General features: G+C 48.9%; 8 protein-coding genes and 2 non-coding genes across 10 annotated transcripts; 5 read left to right on the plus strand and 5 right to left on the minus strand.

Moving 5' to 3' along the window:
• Positions 1–2,869: 2,869 nt before the first annotated feature.
• On the plus strand, positions 2,870–5,329 carry BC939DRAFT_508673 (uncharacterized protein; the record flags this gene model as incomplete). The annotated part of the gene is made up of 7 exons (XM_051561030.1): positions 2,870–2,913; positions 2,993–3,528; positions 3,614–3,834; positions 3,928–4,115; positions 4,262–4,401; positions 4,502–4,656; positions 4,775–5,329. 7 exons carry the CDS (start codon positions 2,870–2,872, stop codon positions 5,327–5,329), a joined length of 1,839 nt encoding a protein of 612 aa, XP_051406118.1.
• Positions 5,330–5,405: 76 nt separating this feature from the next.
• On the minus strand, positions 5,406–7,575 carry BC939DRAFT_65995 (uncharacterized protein). Its single transcript, XM_051561812.1, has 4 exons — positions 7,509–7,575; positions 7,311–7,402; positions 6,469–7,176; positions 5,406–6,361 (listed from the first exon to the last, which is right to left on the minus strand). The coding sequence occupies exons 1-4, from the start codon at positions 7,530–7,532 to the stop codon at positions 5,482–5,484; spliced, it is 1,704 nt and encodes a 567-aa protein (XP_051406119.1). The 5' UTR covers positions 7,533–7,575; the 3' UTR covers positions 5,406–5,481.
• A 144-nt stretch (positions 7,576–7,719) lies between these two features.
• On the plus strand, positions 7,720–7,791 carry BC939DRAFT_t193. Its single transcript has one exon. It is a non-coding gene; the product is annotated as a tRNA-Pro (tRNA).
• A 1,037-nt stretch (positions 7,792–8,828) lies between these two features.
• BC939DRAFT_470576 (uncharacterized protein) lies at positions 8,829–10,172 on the minus strand (the record flags this gene model as incomplete). Its single annotated transcript, XM_051558130.1, has 1 exon — positions 8,829–10,172. A coding segment is annotated over exon 1 (1,066 nt), but the record flags the coding sequence as incomplete, so codon positions are not given.
• Positions 10,173–11,739: 1,567 nt separating this feature from the next.
• Positions 11,740–13,196, plus strand: BC939DRAFT_508675 (uncharacterized protein; the record flags this gene model as incomplete). Its single annotated transcript, XM_051561031.1, has 3 exons — positions 11,740–11,958; positions 12,066–12,779; positions 12,870–13,196. 3 exons carry the CDS (start codon positions 11,740–11,742, stop codon positions 13,194–13,196), a joined length of 1,260 nt encoding a protein of 419 aa, XP_051406121.1.
• A 1,783-nt stretch (positions 13,197–14,979) lies between these two features.
• BC939DRAFT_470583 (uncharacterized protein) lies at positions 14,980–15,965 on the plus strand (the record flags this gene model as incomplete). Its single annotated transcript, XM_051558131.1, has 4 exons — positions 14,980–15,102; positions 15,283–15,371; positions 15,401–15,689; positions 15,742–15,965. 4 exons carry the CDS (start codon positions 14,980–14,982, stop codon positions 15,775–15,777), a joined length of 537 nt encoding a protein of 178 aa, XP_051406122.1. The 3' UTR covers positions 15,778–15,965.
• Positions 15,966–17,855: 1,890 nt separating this feature from the next.
• Positions 17,856–17,927, minus strand: BC939DRAFT_t194. Its single transcript has one exon. It is a non-coding gene; the product is annotated as a tRNA-Pro (tRNA).
• Positions 17,928–20,997: 3,070 nt separating this feature from the next.
• On the minus strand, positions 20,998–21,887 carry BC939DRAFT_470598 (uncharacterized protein). Its single transcript, XM_051558132.1, has one exon. It carries the CDS (start codon positions 21,721–21,723, stop codon positions 21,355–21,357), a length of 369 nt encoding a protein of 122 aa, XP_051406123.1. The 5' UTR covers positions 21,724–21,887; the 3' UTR covers positions 20,998–21,354.
• Positions 21,888–22,171: 284 nt separating this feature from the next.
• BC939DRAFT_482353 (uncharacterized protein) lies at positions 22,172–22,978 on the minus strand (the record flags this gene model as incomplete). The annotated part of the gene is made up of 3 exons (XM_051559111.1): positions 22,172–22,373; positions 22,519–22,630; positions 22,723–22,978. The coding sequence occupies 3 exons, from the start codon at positions 22,976–22,978 to the stop codon at positions 22,172–22,174; spliced, it is 570 nt and encodes a 189-aa protein (XP_051406124.1).
• Positions 22,979–24,025: 1,047 nt separating this feature from the next.
• Positions 24,026–26,873, plus strand: BC939DRAFT_508679 (kinase-like domain-containing protein; the record flags this gene model as incomplete). The annotated part of the gene is made up of 9 exons (XM_051561032.1): positions 24,026–24,231; positions 24,382–24,492; positions 24,599–24,752; positions 24,856–25,059; positions 25,149–25,213; positions 25,342–25,601; positions 25,690–25,794; positions 25,902–26,083; positions 26,181–26,873. The coding sequence occupies 9 exons, from the start codon at positions 24,026–24,028 to the stop codon at positions 26,871–26,873; spliced, it is 1,980 nt and encodes a 659-aa protein (XP_051406125.1).
• Between the last annotated feature and the right edge of the window lie 149 nt (positions 26,874–27,022).

Raw genomic sequence — 27,022 nt, forward strand, 5'->3', positions numbered from 1 at the left:
GACTTCGGACTTCACTTATACGGGAGACTCGTTCGGTGGAGTCAAAGATGCGCCTCAAACTAGAACTGTACTCTCTCAAGCGCCGCTATGCCCAGATTCTCGAATGAAAGCTTTCAATTTCCTAGTCTATTGCGGAACAAGAAGACCAGAAAGTAGCTCTTGAAATGAAGCATACAAAACTCGTTGATTAAAAAGCACATCGTAAAAGTGATTCTACTGCCACCTCTCTCTACGGCTTCCATCGTGAGAACCCCATCGTCTCCTTCGCCTCTTTATCTTTCCCTGCTTTCATTCAGGCCTCCCAAGATGCAGGCATTAAACGCGCGCGTCAAGCCACAAGCCACCTCCTCCAGGCAGAATCGTGTTTGATTGCTACGTCGACCACTTCGCGACATCCTAGCAACCTTATTCTACTCAACAATTACACTTCTGACTATCGTCATCTAAACCATCGTTACTCTTTTGAACGTTTTGCATCACCTTGGCATTCCTGCGACAGATTCAACGCTCAGAACATTTAGTCTCAAGGAACTGAACTCGGTCTTTCAAGTCTATAGCCGTGGCACCGGATTCCATCATCCCCAAGAACACATGAATAGTCTGTGCTACAGTAGCGTTATGAACCTTAGTCTGCAATACAATAAATTCCTTGAATGCATCGCTCTTACTCACTCTCCTGTTCCCTTGACCCACACACACTTACCTTATTCTGCCTACTGAACCCTTGATATTGGCAGCTTCCTTTACTTTTCGACCATTGTCCACTTCCATCTGCCCACCTGTACCACCTTGGCTTCTCACCGGCGATGGAGTCTGCACTTGTGAATCTGCCTACGATCACGGCTGCTAGAGTTTTTTGTTGAAACATATCTGCAGGTCCAGGTGGTTCATCATCACTGGAGCTCGTGGTGTCGTTTGCAGCCTAATGGCCCCTGCAGCATAGACCAGACCCCCTTAAGGCTCTACGGGCCAAGTACTCAAGTATCTGGTCCCCTTGGTGCTCTGTATCTTCTAGAACGTATGTGATTCATCTTCTGTAACGGAACGTCTGCGTTTCCTAGGGCGAATGGACAAAACGCGTCCAGTTTCGTCCTCTTTAATTCCTGGGCTTTATTCTAGACAAAATGCCTGAATATCAACAGGTGCCTCTCCACAGTAAGAGCCTTTGTCGCGCTACAAGAGTCCAATCTTGGCCTATTGGACCAAGACACAAGAGGCCTATAGGATCTAGGCTATCATTTTCCCAAACAAAGCCATGTGCAGAAATGATGATTACTAGATGGTTGCCTCCTGGCGGAATGTGGCCTTTCGGCTGGATCTCTCCCTCTTTTACGAGTTCTGGCATCGATAGTGCTGCTGGGAAAGGTGCAGGAAGTAGATAATGGTGTAGAGAACACAGTTCCAGGTCTGCGATAGCTGCCAGTCTGTATTCGATCTAAATTATGAATTGTTCAATAAACATCATTATTACTACGGGTCTGGTTACAAGTTTTCGAACAGTATGCGAATGCAATAGACCACTGCAATGGTTAACTCACTCTTGGTATCACTAAAGACCCACTTGTAGTGAAGCCGAAGGGGCGTCCAAGAGCCAAATGTATCAAGAGCAACAGCGAGATGTCGCGACCATCCAAAGAATTCCATCCTGCTTGTGGTGTATTCACCACATTGTCTTGCTTATATATAGAGCACTCTATTTTCTTTGGATTCACCACCACTCGGTGCCGATCCTTTATGAAGCTCATTGTGCCTCTGAGACTTTCCCCTATGTTTCTAGTCCCCTATACTAGATGCATTTATAGCTATTCTCTAGTATATAAGGCACGATCTGCCACTATTAAAAGGGCATATCGTTTTTCACAGACTTATCGTCCCATATACTTCTCACTGCTGAAACAGACCTTGAACAATAAACGAGTGCTTTTTTTTAAAAAAAAAAAAAACGAGGCCCCACAGACTATCCTCGTGGGAATATGGTTCTCACCTCCCGTGAACAGAAAAACGCTCGAGTTTTTCTTACTTGGGTGAGAATAACCGGCTAACGCCCCTGTGAGATGACAAAACGAGGGATAATCTCATGGGGGGTGAGATTATATTATTCCATAAGACTGACAGCCCAGGCTGCCTAATAGTTTTATTTTTCCTTGGATGCGAGCACTCTAAAAGAAGGCGCGCCTGCGACTGCAGATAGCGTTGTTGGGCTGACACGTAACATCTCTAAGAATTCGAGATTTGATGCTCTGAGGCCCTTGACCATGGATTATGTTGTACTCACGTATTCACAGGAAATCCACGCAGGACCGGGTTGACAAATGGTTTACGTGCGATTAAGTCTGTAGTTAAGTTAGGCATAGTGCGGGGAAGATTTCATTTGGCGCCTTGCGACGTGTTTGATTGTCAGATCCGCACAATGGCGGGGGCTGCCATTTGCAGTTGACTATCTGATTGAATAAAAGAGGAAAGGGAGGACGACTCGTGGTAAGCGAGATACACATGATGGAATTCAGGTGGCAGGTACAGGTTGCAGGTACTGGTAATGATGGTTGAGGATCATGTATAGCCAGGGCAGCTTTTGCCACCTCCTGTCCCTGAGGTCTGAGTACGTACATGTTATAGAGTGCGTTTCAACCTGTCCCCTTCCTGTCCTCCCTTCTGCCTCAGGACTCTCGAGCCCATCCATTTTGGCGCGCACTATAATCAAATTTCAATTGCGTTCTTACTGTTGACCATTGGCGGCCCTGTACCGCATCTCTTTTTGTTTCTATCCCCAGTCGACCTTTTTTTCGCCCCTTTCCCTTTCTTCTCTTAATTTATCATCGCCCTCGCCTTCCGATACCGACACTCGACAATTCCAGACTCTCCTCACACCATGTCATTCTACCAGAACAACATGTTCAATCACTTGATCCAAAGGTGAAAGAAAGCTCGAATCGCACACATCACTCCTCTCCTGGGAATGCAAACGCTAACCAATTTCTTCGAACCAATTCAGCAACACTCTGGATTCAGGAACAATCACTACGGACGACAGCAATGAATTTGAAGGCGATTCCAATTCCGGTTCCGACAGCGCTGGTCTCCAGGAAGTCAGCACAGGGAGCCAGATGAGTCCATGGAGCAACTATTCAATATCCCAGATGCGTGAACTCCTTCGCCAACGTGGCCAACTTACAACGGGGAGCAGGCACGCTCTGAAGAAGCGACTGAGGAGTACAGAAAAGTCCTCTCCTGCCTCGCAAGCCGCTACAGGCTCGCATACAACGACAATGGACAAAAAGAGCGCCAGCATAACGCCTACGGCAGCTGGAGCCACAACTATTGATGGAGCAGCCTACATCAGAAGCGCCACCACGGAAGAGGTTTTCAGGATAGAAGCAGATTACAAGGACGATGCTATGCGCACAGCATTTGACGAAGGCATATCACACTCGGCTCTCGAAGACGTAGAGTTCAGGAAACCAAGGTCATCGCAGTCGATCCGCTCAAGAGTACCGAGACGAACCAATAGCTTTTCAGCCCACTTTACAGGTATGGAGTATGCGGCGGCAGTGAATATAAGTGGGTTGATTGTCGATATACCGACTTATAATTGAATCTACTTTTTGTGATCTAGAGTTCATTAACAGAAGAAGAGAGGCCTTGGAAACAGAGCGACACGAGATCTCGGTATACACTTCGCCACTGACTGTTTTGTCGTACTTTGTTCTTTACATCCTGCATGAGTTCCGTATGGCATTGCTTTGGATCATCTCCCAACAGTACTTGCTCGTGCTATTCCCAGTCATCGCCGCGACAGTCTACTTCCTGTACCAGACGAACGGAGCTCACCAGCCAGTAGGAACCGCTGAGATATCATGTACGCTTACGCTTTGTATGGATTACCAATCTCACTTTTATTTTTTTCTTTGCATGGTCATGGGCGCGTAGCTTCTGAAGCACGCGGAGTCAGGACTGATCTGGTATGGATATTGGACATTACTCGGGATTGCATCTTCGGTCGGACTCGGCACCGGACTGCACACATTCATCCTCTTCCTGGGACCACATATCGCAGAGGTCACGCTCACAGCCTACAAGTGCGGAAACACTGACTTTGATGTCAGAGGCGATCATAGGTATGTGGCGTGGAACACCAGGCGCACAGAAAAAATAGGGAAACTAGGGGAAATAGGGCGCTGACGATCGCTACTGCATCTTGATATACTGCATGACAAAGTTAAGCCTGGCGATTAACATCTGCACCGATGGCTCTTTTGCTTAGGTATATCTGCAAGTCGCCAGAGTCGCTCACCGTCCCCATCGGCATCTATACGGTCTTTCAAGCTGTGCAATGGGAGAGTTTCTTCTGGGGATTTGGAACTGCTATCGGAGAACTGCCGCCGTACTTTGTTGCAAGGGCTGGTAAGTGGTGCTGGATGGGATGTGGAACCAGTATGGGTGACTTGCGATGACTGTTACTGGACAGCTGCTAACGGCATCGAACGGCTTGCTTGGACAATAGCTGCACTGTCTGGGAACAGGAACGAGGAGCTGGCAGCCATTGAAGATCTGCTGAAGAAGAAGCCCGATTCGGTGTCATACAAGGAACGCATCCTACTCATGGTGCACGAGGGCATGAAGCGCCTGGGATTCTTTGGCATTTTCCTTTGTGCCTCTGTAAGTCTTGTTGTTGAGCTGTGAGCAAAGAAATAATGCACCTGCTTTTTCCCTCGTCTGCTATTGTGGATTACAGGCTACTTATTCCCGCTATATTTGTATGCGTGCCTGCTGATAGATCCCCAATCCGCTCTTTGACCTCGCAGGAATCACCTGCGGGCATTTCTTGATCCCGTTCTCGACCTTCTTTGGCGCCACCTTTCTTGGCAAGGCCGTCGTGAAATCGTCGATCCAGACCCTCTTTGTGATCCTGATGTTTTCTGCCGACACACTCGCCGCGGTCATGAGCTGGCTCGAGCGATCGGCTCCGTTCATTCATGGATATCTCGCTGACGGAATTAATTCGCAAAAGGGCGCTCTTCGTGGAGAGGGCAGGGTGTCTGAGGACGATCTGGAGAACTCAACCAGCCTTGTGGGCCTAATCTGGAACACCATCATCTTTATCATGATCTCCTACTTCCTCCTGTCGATTGTCGAGACAATGGCGTTGGCGCAGATCAAGAGAAGACACGATCAGGAACTTGTCGAGCTGGAGGGAAAGATCCGAAGTGGCGACACCAAAGCTCTTTTCAGCGCGGTATCAGAGGAACTGACTGAATCCAGGAGGAGAGCGAACTCGGAACTGCAGCGAACATCAACACCAGTGCCACACCAGAAGGCACAAACACCATAGCGACACAGGGCACTAACGAGCATCATCAGCGTTCAGCCGCAACCTTTTCATCCAAAGCGCATGGATTGTATAGTAGACAATGAATAAATGTGGGTAGAGCATATCAAAGTCCCTCGTTTTTAATCATTTCTGAATTGAGGTGCACTCCCTTCTTATCGCTCGGCTTTGGCTTTGTCCGCATCGCCTTGTGTATCTAATTTCGACTTTGTAGCCAATGGCGGACTTTTCATCCTCGTGTCCTGTTCAGAACCCGCCACCTCTCCATCGCGCGTCTTGGAGCGTGTGCGCCCTGGTTCTCGTTCCCGGTGACGATGGCGATCAGATTCACGATGTCGGTCGCGATCTTTGTCTCTCCCACTCTCCCGGTCCTTTTCTCGTTCACGGCCTCGATCTCTATCCCTTTCCCTCTCACGCTCTCGAGGCCTTTCACGATCTCTATCCCGTTCTCGTTCTCGATCACGACTGAGGTCTCTGTGACTCCTGCTGCGCTCACTTCGAGTATAGTCTCTCTCCCGATCGCGATAATCATATCGCCCATAGTCCGCCTCGTATCCCCTGGAGCTGCGCGAATATCCAGAGCGTGATCCAGAGCGTGATCTGGATCGTCTTCTCCTGCTGCTTCTGTAATAATCTCTGTCAATAGAGCGAGAGCGGCTTCTTCGTCGTGTGCTGCTTCGTGACCGAGATCGTCTTCTCGAGGCCGATACTAGCTTTTCCAGGAGAGAGGTAGCCGACTGTGGCTGTGCTGGTTCATTCTTGCCAGATAATCCTTCGACAGTCAGTGCAGCCAGATCCGGTGAGAGTCCAGCAATGTCGCTCAAGTCAGGAAGAGGACCACCCGCCTCCAGTTCTTCAAGCTTCTTGCGCAATGATGGGTCGCCTCCACGGTTAACGAGATCAATCAGGATTTTTCTGTATTTTGCACGGGTTGCATCCATGGGTTGCTGTTGCTGGAGCTGAAGTGATGGTTGCATCATTTGCGCCTGCTGCATCATAAACGGTAGAGGTCCACTGTGTCGAGGCAAATTAACCCTAATAAGATGGACCGAAAGTTGAGCACAAACGTTAGCATGGCCTTTGGGCTGCGATCGCAAAAGGTCCTAGATATCATAGTAATAAATTGCTTCCTCTTGCTTTACCTCAACGTTCGGTCGCCAATCATCTTATCGGTACTTGAGAGTGCCTTCTTAGCCCCTTCGACGGTTTCAAAATCCATGAACGCAAATCGTGTCGGATGGGTTGGTTTTCCGGCAATGTTGACTCGTGTAACCTTACCACAGTCTTGGAAGACTTCCTCCAACTGCTCCGAGGTGACCGTCAGTGGAAGATTCCCGACGTAGACGGTTTTAGTATCGACTTTATCCAGATCCACTGGCTGGCCTGCAGAACGGGACTGGTGGTATTGTGGTGGCATGATATTGGGGTTGTATAGAGTCATGTGAGGGCTAGGATACATGGGTTGAAACTGGTTGCCCATACCCATGCCCATATTTATTCCCATGTTCATCCCCATGCCCATACCCATGCCCATGCCCATACCCATGCCATTGAACTGCGGATGGTTGATTGTTGCGCCCATACGAATCATAGGGTTGCTCTGTGAAGTTACGCCAGGTGTCGTACCACCAAGGGCAGAGGCCTGCTGGGCGTGTTGTTGTTGCATCGTGAGGTTGGTGAACGGACGGGCTGCTGGTGTTGTTCCTGCAAGTGTTGTAGGAAGGGTTACATCCATTAAGGTCACTATCAAGGGTCGCCCGCCAAACAAGGTTCCTGTCAGATGCACTGCGGTGAGGGCCGCATCTTTTTCGCGGTACTCAATAATAGCCTCAAATCCTGATCCAAGCGGACTATAACATATAACATAATAGCAAAAGGATCCGAGAACAAAAGAAAAGTCGTGATACTAATAATTAAAATCGACGAAAGGTTGACAATTGGGCAATATAGTATCATCAGTGCTTCAGCTTGCGACAATGCATACCTGGGAATGAGAACGAGATTATCTAGTGGTCCGATGAATTCAAACAACTTCTTGATCATGTCTTCGGTCACCACAGGCGACAGTTTCGACGCCTGCAATCAGATGTCACACCGAGTTTTGGTTAACCAACTGACAATGATGAGAGAACATTCATGCCCTTTGCTAGCCTTAGATTGCCTCAAGTGAAATTGTCCTCACCTGCACTTTTGCTCCCAACGCCATCCTGCTCGTCCGTGTAATCTTGTTGACTGGCTGAAAGTGTTGCAGACAGACAGATCTTTTTCTCTTCGTCGCCTTGTTCAGCGATAAAGTGTGTAGACAGCCCATGCGGCCAAAAATACGTTGACGTCATAATTTTTCATACTTTTTGTTTTTATAAAATTTTCTTTTACTGCCGACACGAAGCAGCGGCCGGATGGTTTAGTGGTATAATTCTCGCTTAGGGTGCGAGAGGTCCCGGGTTCAATTCCCGGTTCGGCCCTTCCTTTTGCCTTTTGCTGCCGTGGTCGGCCCATCGCCATGCCCCGTGTAGCTTACTTACTTGGGACAATCTATTTGACAACCCGGGTTGACACTGCTATTTGGCAAGGAAGAATATAATCTCACGGGGGGGGTGAGATTTTATTCTTACACCCCTGTGAGATTATCCAAAGCACATAGTGAAATTTTATTCTTACACCCCCCGTGAGAGCTCTAATCTTACACCCTGTTATTTTATGGCGAACCAAAGATAATCTCACGGGCATACAAAAGCATAATAGACGCATTTAGATTAATACCTGGGTTTCTCAGTGCTTAAGCACCTGACACCCCGTTATCGTCGCCCAGGTGTGTCAAGAGGGCAAACTTCAGTACATCTCTCTCTCTCTACCAGTGCCCACTTTTGTACACCTCTCTTTCTATACCAGCCCGCACTTTTTTTCCTTCTGCCCCGACCATGCGCCATCGTACCCAATACGTAATTGTTAATAGATTGCTCTTGCTCCTATCACACATCTGGTCCCATCACCTCAATTCGTTTAAGGATCCGGATCTTTTTAGCCATCGCTTCCTTGATATAGGCTGTAGTTCAGCTCCATTCTCTGATACCAGGTATGTTACACTCTTAACACACCTGGGGCGACGCACTAAATTGCTGATTACCACTAGTGCGGTGATAACGGGGTGTCATACTAGGTCTATATGTAGATTCACATATCGGTTTCCTCGTCACTGGAGAATCTACCCCTTTGTCCAATCCAATAAGAGGCAAGATTGAGCCAGATTCCACTCCGAAGCTGAATGACGAGGTGCCATGGAAAAGAGAAAACAGACACTCGTTTGTGATCATATTGGAGTAGTACTTTACGACTCAAAATCACTATCGTGGATCTTTGCAAAGGTTTAATGCTAGATTTAGTATGCTATGGTGTCGTCAGTGCTTCGCCCAGTTTCTACAATATTCCAGTGCACTGTTGACACCGATGCAACTAGTATATAAACCCTATCTACGCATAGAACTAGATAGCAGCATTCGCCCAATAAAATACCCTTTTCATCCTAGATCCCTCGACACTCCAGATATTCCAATCGTTTGCAAGTATGCCGACGCATAGGGAGTTACCTAGCTTTCACTATTGTGGAAAATGATAAGCAAAGCGAGACCAAGCGCTTTCCCGTTCTACATCTGCCCAATTTTTATATCGATCTACACTCGCTCCACCAAACCGCCATTTTTATTTTACTTATTTTCAGTTGGAGACATACGACTAGGGGCCTGAATGTTCCAAAGCGAGGGGCGCCAGAGCGCGTTCTTTTTCTACTTGTAGAAACCGGACTGGAAGGTCCGGTGTCAGAAGCAGAAGCAGCTTGCGCAGCTTGTCCCTGCCCTTGACCTGCTGCCGTCTGGGTAATAGGGCCCAGGATCCGTTGCTCTATGGCCGCCATCAGCGTGCGTTGTTCCTCTTGAAACGCCATGGTTTGCATGCGCTGTTCCTCTTGAAACGCCATGATTTGCATGTGCTGTGCTTGTTGCTGTGCTAGTTGCTGTGCTTGTTGCTGTGCTTGTTGCTGTGCTTGTTGCTGTTGAAAATTTGCAATGGCCAAGATCTGCATGAACTCTCGGATAGTTGCACCAACCACTCTTCCTGAATCAAATGTCATTAAAGTAGCCGAAACATCGTTAGTGTTGAATATGAGTGCATTGCTGCCGCTAAACGCCTCATCGCCTTTGTCGTTCCCATCATTAACTTCGTCATCAGATGTACCTGAGGCATTGACGACCTCCAAATCATCAGGGAGAACTTTAGTGTTGTCAATAAGTTGAAGCCCTGGAACATTAATCGGGATGTTGGAATGGGTGCAGACCCGCTTGTAATGCTTGCTCAGGCTATCCCTTGTCAGGAATGGCTTTCTACAGACGCAGATGAAAGTCATGCTTCTATCCTCGCGCCTTTCAAATTGGACGAACACATTTAAAAGGACGTTTTTCACTTGAACTGGCACCGTTGAGTGAGACCGAAGCAAGTGGTCTTTTTCTGACTTGGTCAATGGCACAGGCCTGTCCTCATCCCTGACTGGGAGATCCTGTTCAATGCGACGCTCGTATGTCTGGATCGCCGCTTTCTTGTCCAGCAGTCCCTGGATACAGTTGTAGAATGTACATTCGTTTCTCTGTGCCTTGATCATTGTAGTTAGCGTAGCGTGCAGTGGAATGCTGGCGAGGAAGGTAATTTGCAACAGTGATGTTGGTTGTAGAGTATTAGAGTGTGCACAGAGAAGAAAGTTGCGAGAAAGAGTGCATTGCACCATGTCCTCCACCTTGCATGGAATATATAGCTCGCCTCATAGTCTATAAGCTCTCTTCTTGACAATATCACCATGACCATGTTGTGTCATTATCTCTCTTCGTCCAATTGCTTTACGCCCATCTGCAGCTTGTGCATTTGCTTGTCCTTTTGCTTGTGCATTTGCTTGTCCTTTTGCTTGTCCTCGTGTCTATGCCGCACACCTGCAGGTCCGTCTGTAGCTTGTGCATTTGCTTGTCCTTTTGCTTGTCCTTTTGCTTGTCCTTTTGCTTGTCCTTTTGCTTGTCCTTTTGCTTGTCCTTTTGCTTGTCCTTTTGCTTGTCCTTTTGCTTGTCCTTTTGCTTGTCCTTTTGCTCGCCTTTTGCTTGTCCTTTTGCTCGCCCTTTTGCTTGTCCTTTTGCTCGCCCTTTTTCTCGTCCTCGTGTCTATGTTGCACCTTGCACGTCCTGCTGTTCGTTCTTTTTCGGAATGTGCAAGGCTGTTTGGAGATTTTAAGTCTGGATGATTAGGGTTTAGAGAGTGTAGTAGAGTCCTCTCCAGAGAGTCGCGGGCCAACATATTTTTGGAATAGTTGGCTCAATTCAATAAATGCGGTTGCCCTTTTCATATACAAAGCCGACAGACAGGCGCATCCACTACTGCATCCATGTCCCTGACTATATTCTCATTTATGAAAGAGATAGCGACGCCGGTGAAGGTGCAAAGACAAGATGACCATTAAAGCTATAGATGACAAGAGAACGTCTAGACGCAACCGTGGTGTCCTGTGTACGTGCAGAAAAAATTAGTCAATTGAAAGGGCTCAAAAATATGTTGCCCACGACTTTCTGGCGAGGACTCTACTATTCACGAGAGTCCGTTATACAAACAACAGGCCACGTAGGGGACAGGAGCCATTGGCACGCCACTCATGCAGTTGTAGATTATGAAACCAGTACGCTGTTTATTTTCTGTCCCACCTGTAGGTTTCCTTCAGACTACAGTCAATTAGTCCCGTCTATGAGGGTTCTCGTTAATAAATAAATAAAAAAAAAGAGAGTCCGTTATACAAGACTATAGTCTATGATCTATCCAGACCGGGTATCCGGAGAATGTCCTAAGATACGTCTTACTCATAGACTAGATACTCATAAACAATTGCTTTCAGTAAACTCTTGATGTTCACCTTGTGCAATGTCCAAAGCGCCTTTGCAATTGAACATTTGGAGGTATCACCAACCGTTCGCTTTTTCAGCCTTCTTCCATGTTGACTGAGAAGTGCATCTGGACTTAACTCACATATTTGACGCTCCAAAACTAGGAACTAGGGAGATTCATTCAATTGGGCTGTAACCGTTAGATTATTTTTCAATGCACAGGACAAGAGCGACGCGTATGGCGCTGCACAAAAGGTCGTTTGTAGCGACCGGCTTCTGAATAATACCTCTGATTGACTAGCAGCCTCACTGTCTACCGTAGCAGGAGGCGACAGGGTAACTCCCATATTGGAAGCTATAAATTGGAGTCCCTAAACACAATACGCTTGAGTATCTCTATCTCTCTGACCTCAAATGAACCATTCTCACACCTTTCTCAGTTACAAATGGCTTTGTCTCCAGACAGGACAAGAACTGCTGTATTTTCTGCCTAAAATGCCGCGACCGATGTCACCAGTCGAGGCAATAATGGTCCCTTTTTTATCAGGAGATCCGGCTCCTGAAAATGTCATCCTGGAATCAAAAGTCCCATATATCGATCGTATTCCTCCTCATGAGCAACTCTCCAAGATCATTCAGCTCACGAATGATCTTGGAGACTGTCACTTGGTCCATTTTCCAGGGGTTGGCTATTTTACACCTAGTGCCATCCGCATGTCGATCCAGGTTGGTACCTATTCCATACGAGTAATCGTACGAATAGACATAGAAAATGTTTTTAACGTCCTCCTACTTGTCCCATTGTTTCTGATCTCCTACATGATTATTCTAAGGTTGATTCCACAAGAACATTTACTGAAACCCTCCAGAGTGTGGCGAGATGGATTGAGCTCACCGTCCGCCAACTGGACGCTGACTTTACTGCGTGGTTCTTGAATATAATTATGGAGCACAAACCATATCAGAAGGTGTTCTCCCCTTCCTTCTTCCCTCAATCGCATATCAGTCTCAAGTCTGTCCTATCAGTTGCTAAGGAAGAATGGCTTGATGACGAGGTGGTTAGTGGTATTCAGGCGTTCTTCGATCGCTCCTATGGACAGGGTGGCCAGTACTTATTTGCGCCTTCTTCATATATATGGCCTAATTCTAAGGTCTCGGGACGCGAGAAGGAGCAAACCAGGGGTGGACGCGCCAAAAAGCTGTTCGCGATTGCTTATATGGGACAACACTGGGGCGTTGTATGCCTTGACCTCAAGAAGTATCAGGTCCTCTTTGGTGACTCCATTGGCTGGCCTGTACCACATGAAGCAATCGACGCTTTAGTGAAGTGGATGGACCCGCCTGCCGAGGACCTTCCCAAGTGGAGGAAAGCCAGCAAGAATGTCCTGCCTTTCTTGACCCCAAAGCAGCAGGACAGCGGATCCTGTGGCATACTAGCCGCTATGGCCATCGAGCAACATGTCAATCCATACGTCGACTGGTCAGCCCATGCCTTCGCTTTGAATCATCGGGTCCGGTTCTTGCGTCTATTAACGGGCTATACTTCGGTACTTTACACACACTTATCAATTGCGTCGATAGTTGGAGTATCTAGGATATAATTTAACATTTTTAACACTACTTGATTTAATGTTTAGATGGAGGATGATGACCTCGTCCGTGCCTTCAAGAAGTATGTGAAAGACGATACGCAACACCCAACACCAGAGGAGGACATGGCAGACTATCTTCATGATCTCTTCAAGTTTAGTCATCCTGACGGCCTCACAGTCAAAGGGAACGCGAAAGTGGCTGTCCAGGACGAGGCGAAGGTCGACCCTCAAGACAAAGCAAAGATCGCGGTGAAGGACAAGCCAAAGCTCGTGGTCAAGGACAATACGAGGGCTCCGGTGGAGGACAATGCGAGGATTGTGGTACAGCATAAGACAGACATCATCTTCGACAAAGACAGCGATGTGGATTAGCAACCATATAATGAAGGTGACGGCGAGCTTCACACCGATGATCATAGCGACGGCGAACCTGATGCAAAAGATGGCGGTAGAACAATGGGTATCAGTGGGGTTGTGCGCGGGGATCGGGCAACATACAGGAGCGACAGCGAGCTCGATACCACTGACGATGGTGATGTCGTATCGCGCGGAGATGAGGAAGATAGTGCTGACGAGAGTGACGATCAGAGAGAGACAACTGTGTGGACAGATGAGGAGGAGTGTTGGCCAGGTCAGGATCATGAATCAATGAAACAAGACAAATTCCTTGGAGTCCCTCGCTCTGCTATCAGTTTGCGGACGCCAAGGAAGCGAAGGTCATCGTCGACGAGTACGCACGGCATTGTGGATTCAAGGTTAGAATATGCCGGTCAAGCTCAAGTACAAGTATGCTGCTCCCAGTTCGTATTCTAGTGATATTAGCTACGCTTCCGGTTCAATGATGAACTAACACTGCCTCCATATTGTCCAGTGCAACTTGTCTGTCATCAGCAGGCTTTCACAGGTCGAGGAAGCATCAGGATCCCACCAAACAACGACCCAATGCGGGTTCCTCTCGGGCAGATTGTGGGTTCAAGATCAACCTGACAAGCCCCAAGGCCATTACTCCTTTTTGGCACATCACGAAGATCGCGCTTGAGCACAACCACGATCTACGCACTGAAGTCATGGCGTTCACGCCGCTGAACCTGATATGGAGGCGATTATTGAGACGGCTGCGGAATTGAAGCTTGGCATATACAAGACGTTCTATGGCTGGGGCATAAGTATCCAGGCAAGGTTTTCCACAAGCGGGCTGTGATTAACCATGGCAAGCGATACATGGCCCAGACGAGGCTGCCGAAAGTCCCTGAGTCTCTCCAACTGCTCATCCTATTGGCCCCAACATCCGCCGGGAAACCAAACTGGTTCTACAAATACTCCCAGGATAAGGGCGGCCATCTCTGTGGGGTATTTTGGATGAGTCCTATCCAGAAGACACTATATCGTCGGTACCACGATATTATTGTCCATGACACGACAGCATCCACTAATCGATTCCAAATGTCGCTCCACTCCTTCGTCATTGTAGATGCTGCCTTTTGCACACGGTTGGTGGCATGTGCCTTGACGTCTGGAGAGAAGACCCTTGACTATAAGTGGGTCCTGGAGCAATTGCTTATTGCCACAAGACAGCTTGCACCCAAGGCTATCATGGTCGATAAGGACGCAGCAATGGAGCAGCCTGCGCGTACACACTTCCCCGGACGCAGGTCATCAATTGTTTGTGGCATATGTGGAAAAACATTCGTCTTCACCTGCACGGGCCTTTGGGGGATAGGTGGGAGATGTTTAAGCGCGACTTTACGGCTGTCAGCCGCTCTTTCATCACCAGTGAGTTCGATGCGAGATGGCAGGAGTTATGTCACACGTATGGGGATTGTGATGGGAAAGTCAGCGAGTACCTCCAGCGGCTCTATAATGATCGTTTCCGATGGGCCTGGCCCTGGGTCGTACCTCTTTCACGGCCGGGATGGAGACAACCCAGCGCGTCGAGAAAACTCACCATCTGCTGAAGATGCTAGAGCTCAACAGTAAAACATCGTTGAGCGACGTCCTCAATGCCACCAGCGCAAGGATCGAGTGCGAGCTTTTCAAGGCAAACTACACCGAGGATGCCGAGGGCAAGAAGGCACAGGCAGAGGGATCCGCACGCAGCCTGAGCCCTAGCCTGACAGCAGCCATGTTTCCCAAGATCGTCCAGGTGAACAACGACATGTTGGGAGGGTTTGCGCGCGACAAGATGCGCAGAGAGATGGACTGGTCATTCGCCTACGACTTCAACCCTTCTGACCACCAGGCTATCCTGCAAAAGCACTGCTCAAGCAACGACAGAATGGTAAGGATGTGCCGCACGTTTCCTTCTACCCTTTTATCCTCTTGGTACGACTGATGCTGATTGAATCCATTTGCATAGGTCGATCGAACTGGGAAAGCCCTCCGCGAGTCTTCTCTGGCATCACTACTCTCAAGACTGGATCCAGCCGAAATCATTGCTGTCTATTCCATCCATAACAAGATCCGTCGCAGTCAACAGGAGTTCGTTGTGGTTATGGTTGGTCATTCATATTTTTGCACCTGCCTCTTGCTGCAAAACACGGGGATTGTGTGTAGGCACTTCTTTTGCGTGATGCAAGGGACAGCAGGTGCAAGTATAGGATCAGCCTCGTTCTCAAGCGCTGGTTCAAGGAGCAGTGGCAGGATCTCGAAGATTTCGAGATAAAAGTTGGTTCAGAGCTCTTAGTCGCCTACCCGCATCACAGCGCCTCCATCAGGACCGAGGATCACCCCACCAGGACTGAGGATCACCTCGCCAGCACTCGTACGAGGATTGTGCACACCTTGTTCTCTACAGAATCCTCGGCATCACAGCCAAGGAAGGAAGAGCGACTGAGGAAGAAGCGGTACGCAGATGTTGCAGGGATAGTGAGAGAGCTGGCCATCATGGGGACAACTGATCCAGCAATTCATGATGAAGCGATGCAAACGCTCAACAACCTCTCAATCTCGCTGAAACGGAGACAGGGGCTCATGGAGCTACAGGACGCGTCTGACAACGAAGCAGGTCTTGGTGTCACCAAAGACCCACTTGTAGTGAAGCCGAAGGGGCGTCCAAGAGCCAAACGCATCAAGAGCAGCAGCGAGATGTCGCGACCATCCAAAGAATTCCGTCCTGAAACAGACTTTGAAAAATAAACGAGTGCTTTTTAATTTATTTTATTTTATTTTATTTTATTTTATTTTATTTTATTTTATTTTATTTTATTTTATTATTTTTCAAACGAGGCTCTACAGACTATCCCGTGAGAATACCCCAACGACAGTTTACATCGACAACTCGGCAGTAGTTTCGCAGTTCAAAGTGTTAGTGGAAGAACGGAACCGATGCACGGAACGACAACGCGTAAGATCACCGTACGTGATCTGGTGGGCGGCAGTCCACCATGCATTCGTCCAGCAGGGCAGCAGTGTCAAAGTCGTTTGGATCAAAGGACACGCTGGTGACAGCGGCAATGAGGCTTCAGACAAAGCAGCGAAGGAAGGCCATTTATCGGAGCTATGGAGTCTCAAGGAAGATGAGCACAACAACCTTTTGTGCCACGCAAAGATCAATGACACCATTGTGGAGGATGACATGCGACGAGTGCTGAAGCAACAGTCGGTAATCCGGAACAACACGGTGTGGACCAGGCAGAATAGGACAGCAACATATATTCCAAACTGGCAAACAGTTCATTGGAAGGCGACCTTGAGAATTGTTCACGACGGGTGGACACCAAGGAGTCCCTTCACCAGCCATGCAGACTGTCAAAAACGTGCACATCGAACAAAAAAAATTCATGGCATGCTCCCGACACTGTCATACATGAGGAACTGGCGGCCAGATCTGTATGACACCGACATTTGCAGGATGTGTGAGCTGGAGATCGAGGACATTGAGCACATATGGATATGCGCGACCTCTAGGGCGAACAGTTGGAATGATGGAACAAGGCGGTGAAAGAAGTGAACGAAAATGGACAACGCGCTTGGGCAAAGGAGAGAAAGCAATGGGAGGCGAAGCAAAAGAGCGAGGAGGGCCGAGGACAGCAGTCAAGCACGAAGAAAGGACCGCAGTTCACCGCACTGGCAGAGACGACCATCTGGAGGATGTTTGAGAGCAAGGTCAAAGGAGTGACGACCATCCGATACGCGGACGAACACCTCGACGAGGCAGACGAAAGCAGGCACAGCAATGAAGCAAGTTGGACCGTTCAAGATTTGTACCACGGGCTGGTGCCAAAGGACTTTACTACGGAATGGACAGAAGAGTTTAAGACGCCAAAGGCAGTCGCAAGGTACATGGTCGCGCGCTTTGTCGGGGCCATCGAGGAGCTAGGACGGACTGAGATCTGGAACAGACGTTGCAAAATCACTGGACTGAGAGCGAGAGCGTGGAATAACTTCTGTGAGCAAACGCACCAGAGGACGCACTTGTGCTGGAGGATACAACCGTAGTAGGGGTGATTTCATGGGATCAACCCATAGACAGCGACCCGCAACAGACGTGGAAGCGATCTAGGCAGAGGCGGACAAGCGCCTAGTACAGGGCTATCGCCAACAGCTGGAGCTGGCTCTGATGGAGCGACTAGGTGGATGCAAGTTTTTGATGGCAATGGACACCGGCTAAAGGATGACCTTCGTACACAACAGGCCAAGTAGGGAGCAGAGCTCTTCGAGTCACCACTCATGCTGACGAGGATTGTGAAAGGGACCTGGCAGCAAAAGCTTTACGTCTCTAGCAATAGGGGTCCTAGTAATAAATTATATATATGTATCCCCGTGAAAAAAAAATGCTCGAATTATTCTTACAGGGGTGTGAGAATAACCGTCTCACACCCCTGTGAGATGACAAAATGAGAGATAATCTCACGGGGGGTGTGAGAATAAGAGCTCACCCCCCCGTGAGATTATATTCTTCCGACGAATAATCACACATCTACATATGGTAGGTAGGGGTCGGCAAATAAATAATTTGTTCTTCCTTTGTTGCAGGGGTTGCCAAATAAGACTGACATGCAACATGGACTAACCACGGCAAAAGTAAAGAAAGGGCCGAACCGGGAATTGAACCCGGGACCTCTCGCACCCTAAGCGAGAATTATACCACTAAACCATCCGGCCATCATATGGCGAATACTGCGCTCTATGAATTTATATATTTCTTACAAAGTAATTATTCCCTATTTGCATGCATTCTTTATATGCAAAGTTTCTTTATTTGCATCTCCACGTGCATCGCAAGCGATACATGCCCAGTACGGTACCCAGCAGGCACGGGAGCGCCGACGCCTGCGTAACAGCGAACGTCGACTACAGCGTCAACAACAACGAGAGTTGCGTCTACTGCCTCAACGCCAAACGTATCCATTGCTGCCTGTACACCAGCTGTCTGAGGAGGTGGGCACATTATATCCAGACAGAACCACAATTGGACCAGTCAGCTTATCACACGCTGAGGCAGTTGCTGTGTCACAGCTGCGAGAATCTCCTGTCGACAACACAGCACCGCGAGTCATCTCCTCCGATGGCTCTTTGATTAACACTGGTCAAGAAGACGTAGCCATGGCCTTTGGGGTCGTTGATCGATCGCAGCCCGTGGTCAGGTGTGTGCAGGGCCGCACAGACGGGTACGCTTCTTCAGCAAAAGCAGAACTCATGGGTCTCCTAGCTGCCATCCTATCTGCACCACCAGACCAAAACATTATTGTGGAGCTCGACAACCAAGCGGTCGTGCAACAATACCAGCAGCTTGTGCGTTCCCGTGCGGACACGTTACCTCGTAAGCGGTTCCGTAGTACGTACTCTGGACACTGGGCAGCACTACACAAAATTGTCCAGGATCGGTCTGGGTCGGTGGAGGTGAGGTGGGTCCGTGGGCACAGCACCAACACTGGCAACAATATTGCAGACACTGTGGCGACAGCCGCCGTCCGAGTCGAGTCAATGCCCTGGTCGGTTGATTTAAGCGAGCAGCAAGACATCCGCTTTTTTGCACATTGCCACGACCATCTTGTGGAACATGATCTGCGGCAGCTACTCAAGCAGCAGACGACAATCAGGCGTCATCAGGCCTGGACAACCCAACGTCGTGTCAAGAGAGCGATACCAGATCTTGCCGACGTGGAGTGGCGGTCCACCCTTGCCCATGTCCACGACAAGCGCTCTGTGCACACGTTCTTCAGCAGTGCTGCTGATACCTCTCAGAGGACACATCATATTAAGAAGCTGCATGGTATACTGCCTACCCTGAATACCATGAAGGCTCGCCACCCGAGTCTATATCCTGACCGTGTCTGCTGCGTCTGCGATGTTCAGGACGAAGACAACCATCACCTGTGGACGTGCAGTGCTACTAGAGATGTCCACAAGGAGATCTGGCGCGAAGGGCTACAGCAGATTGATAAGTGGGGACGAGCTGCAACGACCGCATACAACAAGAACAGCAAGAAGCAGCAAGAGCGTGATAGGATCCGCGCTGGAGCCGCCGCTGCTGCACCGAAACCCATTCGATGGGTTTGTCCTAACAACGAGACCCACATCCGAGGTCTATCCTGTATCGCCGGGACCCGATCAATGCTCAAAGGCGACGAGTATTATGACCGCTCTCCGGATCTGACCTGGAGCATCAGCGATTTATGCCGTGGCATCACACCAGTCAGCCTTATCAAGGAGTGGGGCAGTCTATTTACCTCGCCATCGTCGATTGCGCGCCAGGTCATTCACAAGTTCGTCGGCTTTATTGAGGAGAAAGCTACGGAGCTGATCTGGAAACCACGCTGCAGGCCACTGTTGCTCGAGAGCGAGAATGGGGGATCACAGCCAAGATGAAACGAACTCCATACAAGGGACCGAGAGGGGACTGGAGTGATGGGTATGGATATATTAGCGACGATGACCAATGTCCGTGTGGTGCATTACTCGCTGACCATGTAAACGGGAGCTGCCCTGGCCCCGTGCTTGACCCAGACGCAGCGGATCGGACGCTGCTGGATTGCCTGCAAGGGAGGAGGCGGTTGACAACCATGGAGGGGATGGGGAAGATACCCTTCTTGTAACAAGGTGTTTTCAGCTTTTAACACACTGATGAGGTGTGGCAATTGTTGCGCAGGCCCTAGGGGCAGGCCCGGGGAATGTGACCTGTCTTTTGGCGACTGTGGATCGGTTCCGCTTTGGTGGTGAGGACAGCGATAGTAGATCTTTGCTAGTTAGTCTGATAGATTCGCAGAGTCAATTGACTCGAGAGACAAGTTGTTATAAAAAAAAAAAAAAAAATTAGCCGGGGTTCCCCTCGTCCTGCGCTGGATCCTGATATCCGTCGCGGCGCTAGTCGGGGCGGGCAGTACGCTGCTTATTTTCTGTCCCACCTGTAGGACTCCTTCAGACCATAGTTAATAAGTCCCATGTCTACGAGGGTTCTCGTTAATAAAAAAAAAAAAAAAAAAAACCTGCGCTGGATCCTGATCCTGATGATCGGAAGCTACTGGGCTGCCTGCAGGGGAGGGGGCGGTTGAGAACCATGGAGAGGATGGGGAAGATTCCTAGTTTTCAGCTTTTAGCACGCTGATGAGATATGGCAATCCTTGCACAGGCCCGGGGAACGCGACCGCTCGTGACACCAACGTAGTGTACCAACATAGTTGGTAGGGGATGCGGCTCTGCCGTGCATGGAAGGCATCTATGGCTTCAGGGCCTTTGCGGACCATGCGTCTCGTGCTGATGGGGACTTATGTTAATAAAAAAAAAAAAAAAAAAAAGCCCGGGGAATGCGACCTGTCGTTTGGCGATTGTAGATCGGTTCTGCTTTGGTGGAAAGGAGAACTGCAGCAGATCATAACCAGTTAGGTCTGATAGGTTCGCAGGGTCAATCGACTCGAGAGACAAAAAAAAAACTGGTGCCTGTCCGAGCAGTTGTTGATCACTACGGCACCTGAGAGCATGGCGCGGCTAGGATTTACTCTCATATGGTATGGCTGTGGAAGCAAGAAATGGAGAAAAGCGTGGTTGACATATGTCTTGGGCCATATCGCAAGTATTTGGGACGAGAAAAGCTTTTTTTATTTTATTGCTGGCCTTTTTGGTTACTGCCAGGTTGCCTATCTACAGCTGCAGTCATTCATGCGGAGAAGATCTCTGCCGCAGCTGTCATTATTCTGCGGTATCGAGAGTGAATCTTCAATATCTCAATTACAACAAATAAACAATAACAAAAAAAAAAAAAAATCTCGGTTTTTATTGTTTTTTTGGAAGAGGTTGAGGGGGTAGGGGGGTTTGTTTTACTTGACGACAAGTGGCCGGCGTCTGGACTTTCACAGATCGGTACGGTCATAGCTTGGGTGGATTCGGCAAGGCTCCTTTCTTTTTGAGGGTTGTCGGGGGAGGTGGGGGCGAAAGGCAAAGTACGTTTCACGATGGCACATCTTTTTGCAAAGTGGGATAAAATCAATATCCTGGCAGATCGAGGGTGTACTGGTACATGAGTGCTTTTCTTGTTTTTTTCTTTCTTTTCAACAAACAATGGATGGGTCGGAACGACGGATAGCGAGGTTGGTCAAAGGACCAAGGGCTGACGGCGAGTGGTGCTTCGACTGACGGGCAGGCACCGGATGCTAGTGGTCGCTGCAGGGATGGGGGTGTAGGCACCGCCGTTCTTGCTGATACCACCGCGACTGGACATGGAGGTCGGGACAAGAGTCGAGGATCGGTACATGGACGGATAGGTCACGGTCATGGGCGAGTGCGCGTAGCGCTTGAAGGGCGAAGCAGAAACCGGGGTCAGGGGCGAAGAGATCGAGGCCGAAGACGAGGGTTTGTTAGCGACAGAGATGAGCTTGTCCATCCTGACGCATTCCTTTGAACAGTAGGCAGCGCCGAGGTCGAGGACGTGCTTCTCGCAGAAGAGACACCAGTCAGAATCCATTATTGAAGAAGGGGTGGTGGGGATGGGGGATGTTGTGGGCGAGGGGGTTGTTCAGATCAAGGATCACTCGAGGAGCAGAGACCGATGGACTGGTGGGGGCGAAAGAAAAAAAGGAAAAGAGGAGAAGGAGCAAACCAGCCCACAGGGGGCACATCCTTTTATTGGGAGGCAGTGCCCAATTGCCTCGATGGGCGGTATCATTCTGATGATGACAGCAAGCTTTGTTGTTTCTGGCGCCTTCCAGCTGAGTCGTAAAAAAAGATCGAAGCAGTCCATTCCAGGGCGAGCGGCAGTGTCATTGGGTACACCTTGAGAGCACCAGCCTTGGCCACTGCGTCCGCCAGGGGTAACCGCGCTTGTTTATTCCTTATATTCTTTGGCGAATATCGCGTAAAAATGGGAGTCGTAGAAAACATCAAATAAAGCTACGATGAGAAGACATCGCGTTCTAGATCAGCGAGAAAAAGTACAGCATCTTATGGATGTCTGCGTTGCTATCCTGCAGTAGATAATCGGATTGACCAATTGCCCGCAGATTACGACCAGCGTAAAGATTGCGCTTGCGAAGCTGGAAACTGTCAATAGCACCGACACCCTTATTGTCTTCTTCTAGTTGAGCAATTGGAGTGGATATCTTTCTGGAGGCTCCTCTAATCTTCAAGTGCAGTGTCTCTGATAGGATGCCCTCGCATTTTTGCGTGCTGGAAATGTGGATATAGTACTTGATTAGCAACCGAAGCTATCATGAGATGGAATTCGATTTGTTCCTGGTACACGTAGGTAAAAAGCGCTTACGTGTCAACGGAGCCTTCACATGGTTGCTGCGTGCTACCGTACACATGAAAAACATACTTCCCAGATGGCAGATTCTCTGGGACCGTAAAGTCCGATGAAATCAACTGGGAGTCTAGTGGCAACACACATCAAGTACGTATCAAAGTCCTTTTTTTAATCAATGTCACGAAAAAAAAAAAAAAACGAAATCCGTCTCAGTGTTACCTTGCCAGTCTGAAGGCGTTGCGGTGCTAATAGTTCCTGTCCCTGCGTCGTAACCGTCGTCGGTCATGAGGTGGACTTTGGCCCACATAAGACGAGCCATACCATTACGATGGACCTTGTATGAGATACGAACATTTTGACCGGCAGTCAAATGGCTGTTGGGAAGAGGGGACGCGAATTCGAGGGTATCTGCCCGGATGCTGCTGGCCAGGATACCTAGCCCAAGCAGGACTGCAGCCAACGATCGCGTGTACATTATGTTGTGGGAAAGGATTACCAGTTAGTGCGATTAATCGCTGGATCTCGAGAAAGATGTTTGCGTGTGCGTATGGGTGTGGTATTAGAAAGTGAGAGAAAGAGAAATGAATTGTAAGGAAGAGTTGATGATGCTGATGGAGATGGTCTCGACTTTATACGGACACCAAAGTGGGTGCAGACGGAGCAGGTTAGTTTGAAGGGAAAGAAGGGAAAGAAGGATGGAGCTCAGAGTGTGAATGGGTATAGTGCGATGCAATGGTATTCTACTCTCGGCGACAGTCCACTGAGAAGGATATTTCCATGTTCCAACATGGAGGCGGGTGCTTCTCTGACTAATATCTGCCCAAAGGATCCTTCGATTTAGGAAGAAGGCGCCTTTAGGACGCATGTCTGGCCAAGGAGATACAGGAGCCGATGTTTTTATAGCACAGTACGTGGGAAGGAAGGGACGAAGGGGTAGGAAGTAAAGGGGCCCGTGGACAGACATGGACGACAGGGGCATGTTCGTTTGGCGCAGTAGGATGGGGTGTGGATGCAATGATGCAAGGGGGAGGGCAAACGAGGTTGCAGGTACGCTTTTGCCACCAAACCCAATCTTATTTGGCGGTAGACATGCGGGGGGAGGACTCAATTGCTCCATGACCCGTGTGTGCGACCCACGACCCCAAGTAGACTGGGCAGCAACCACCACCACCGACAGCAACCACCGATACTTCCTCTTCCCCCCTTCTTCTTTCTCTCTTCCTATCGCTCTCATCGCTCCTCTTCTTTCTCCTCCTCTCCTGTCCAGTTCTCCCCCGACTACTGGACCAAACCTCCGATTCTGATCTCCCCATCAATCCGACACAACACAGCCAAGCTACTCTCACAAACCCGCTCTTTTTTTTGTGCTCTCCATCCGTCCGCTCTAGCCCAGGAACCACAAGTCTATTCCCTCTCGTTCTGTCTGTCTACGTCTCAAGCGTACATCGCTATCGAAAAAAAAAAAAACGACTTCATCACACCCTGCAAGTTAATGTCGGAATCATCTGCAACCGTAATCTCCATGACCTCAACAGACTCATCTCCAGTTGATCTCGCTCCTGCCACTACCCCTGCTGCCACCACAAAAAAGAAGCCACGCTGCTGGGGCTCGTTCGAATATGAGGAAGACGGTCGTAAGCACATTGTCCAGTTCACAAAGGAAGGAAACGACGGCGAATCCGGTGTTGGTGGATATGTCTTTGGCCGTCGGCATGATTGTGACTTTATGTAAGTCTTCATCCTCGAAACACTCAACTTGAGATATAGAAGAGTAGCATGGGCATAGCTGTCTGCACTCACATCTAAAATCTCTTGTTGCCCTGGCCAGAGTAACAATACGACTGATCTGACGCTCTTCATCTCATTCTACGGTTCTAGTCTTCCTAGCAGCCCCTTGGTCAGCGGTCGTCACTTTCTCATCTACAAGGAAATGGTCCACGATCCAGACCTGAAAAAGGCCGTCGAACGCATCTTTCTGAAGGATTTCAGGTACGCTCGCTGTCAACTACCAATATTAAGACTCGTCCATCCATGTTTTCTCACAAATATCTTAAAACTATATTACTTACATTTTTCTGCACTGTTTATTTTCTAGTTCCAATGGAACCTTTATCAACAACGTTAAGGTCGGAGTCAACAGGAGGGTGCAGCTCAAGGACCATGACAAGATCAATTACTTGCATGAGGCTAGAAAATCGAGAGATCGGTGCCGTTTCATCTTCAGAGAAGGAGAACCTGCAGACGACTTGGTAAGGCAATAGCCGTTGGATCACGCTTTATGCAAACAACATTGAAGATCTTCATCCCACTATGATTTTGGACTTAATCGGTCATTGTCCGCATTTCTCGTAGACTTTTGACAGCCAGTACGAACGAGGACCTCAGTTAGGCGCAGGCAACTTTGCAACCGTTTTCCGGACCACGCACAGAAAGACCGGCGTCGTCTACGCAGCCAAAGTCGTCAGGAAGAACGAGAGCTTTACCGCAAAAGTTGAGGCTAGTCTAGAGAGAGAGATTGGGATCCTGATGAGTATCGACCAGGCAGGTTTGATTGGCGTGGCAGACCGGTTCTTTTTTAGTATTGTTCCCCAAGATGGACTGATTTTCGCTGACCTAACCTTCCGCTTCTCTCTTTTTCATATTAGAAAAACCTCCTGAGGGTGTGCGAAATCTTCAATGAACCAAATTTTTACTACGTGGTGACAGAGCTGTAAGAGAGCGTGTCCTTTCTCTTCTCGATTCACAAGGCATCAGTCATGTTACGATTGCGTTACTTTCACTGCCTCTGTTGGATGCATGGTTGACCCAAGTCGCCCTTATCCCTTACCTTTCTCACAGCGCTCCCGATGGCGAATTATTTGACCAGATCATCGACAAGCAGAAGTTCACAGAGAAGGAAACGAGGCACATCTTCAAGCAGGTCCTCGAAGGTGTGAAATACCTTCACGACCGAGGAGTCGTACATCGTGATCTCAAGCCGGAAAATATCCTTGTTATGGATAAGGATACCATGACAGTCAAGATCTCGGACTTCGGTCTTGCCAAGATGATTGGAGAGCGCGTTTTCTTTAATACCATCTGTGGCACTCCCAGCTATGGTAAAGGATCCTCAGAATTTGTCTTTGTCACTGTATCGCTCAAATAGCATGGATGGCGACTGTACTAAGAACAAACACAATATTATAGTTGCTCCCGAAGTGATCAGGAACGGGGAGTATGGCAAAGGCGTCGACATGTGGAGTCTCGGAGTCGTCCTCTATATCTGTCTTTGCGGATTCCCACCATTCAGCGGTACGCACTGCCTAAAGCTCAACTTTAATGATCGATATCTGAAGCGACTGATCATATGGCTTGGGCTAATAGAACTTCATTATCGTTTTTCTTTTTCCGACTTTTAGATGATCTTGCCCCACCAAAGCTCAGGATACAAGTCTTGCAGAGCATGTACACTTTCCCCTCGCCATATTGGGACGAGATCAGTGACGAGGCTGTTGATTTAGTTCAAGTATTGCTGGCTCAGAACCCTGAAGACCGGTTGACCGTCGACGAGGCCCTGGATCATGTCTGGATGACACTAGATGTAAGTAATTTTGCTTTGTCTGACATGTACGTAAATACCAACTAGCGCCATTATTCAACACGCCGTCTTTTTATCGGCTATCCGTAATGCTTATTAGGACGACGAGGGAACGATGCCATCCCAGTCGAGAACAGATCCCATGCCCAAGGTCAAGGGGCTGCTCTCACGTGTCATGACAGAGCGCGCCGACAGAGCCATCCAGCGCGGCGTCAGGGTTGGATACTCACAACCCACACCTTTCAGTCAGACGATTCCAGACCTGCCAGAAGACAATGACGAAGACGAGGAGCCACAGTCTCAGGTAGTGGATTCGCAAGAGTATTCGCAGCTCGTAGAGCGAGGCGACACTGTTGAGATGGGCTATGGATCTGGGATTGGAATCTTTTCGCAAGACGGCATGGTCCGCGGTACGGGCATGGACACGGATAGCGAGGACAATGAGGACGATGGGACGTTCTATCACTCTCTTAAGGAGGGCAATCCTTCGTCTGGTAAACCTGCTGTTGCAGAAGATACATCAGATGTATCGAATGACGCTGTGGCCGGAGCCGAGAGCGACCGGTCATTCATGAGCGTCCAAGAGACGTTCAACAGTGAAGGTTCTGCCAAAATTAGTTCCGCCAACAGCTTCCAGGGCGACAAGACCATGAGGGAGCCCAGCATGAATGGCGGTATGGATGATGAGGCAGCCATATCGACAGTTATCACAACAACATCCAAGGAACCACGTCCAGAATCGGGCTCGGACACAGACGAGCGATCCAGTAAAAGGGCCAGGACCGGCCAATAGACCTATGGAGTCCGATTTATTTACGTGCATTTGCTTCGTCTTTTTCGCTTACTCCTGTGCATTTGAATTTAGCATCTTTTACTTTTCGCGTGTTTGTTAATATTGGGTCCGCAGGCAACTCCCATTCAGTCCTAGTTCTCTATTTTTCA

The sequence above is a fragment of the Gamsiella multidivaricata genome (genome assembly GCF_025024155.1).
Source record: "Gamsiella multidivaricata strain RSA 2152 chromosome Unknown BC939scaffold_145, whole genome shotgun sequence".
NCBI classification, from domain to species: domain Eukaryota; kingdom Fungi; phylum Mortierellomycota; class Mortierellomycetes; order Mortierellales; family Mortierellaceae; genus Gamsiella; species Gamsiella multidivaricata.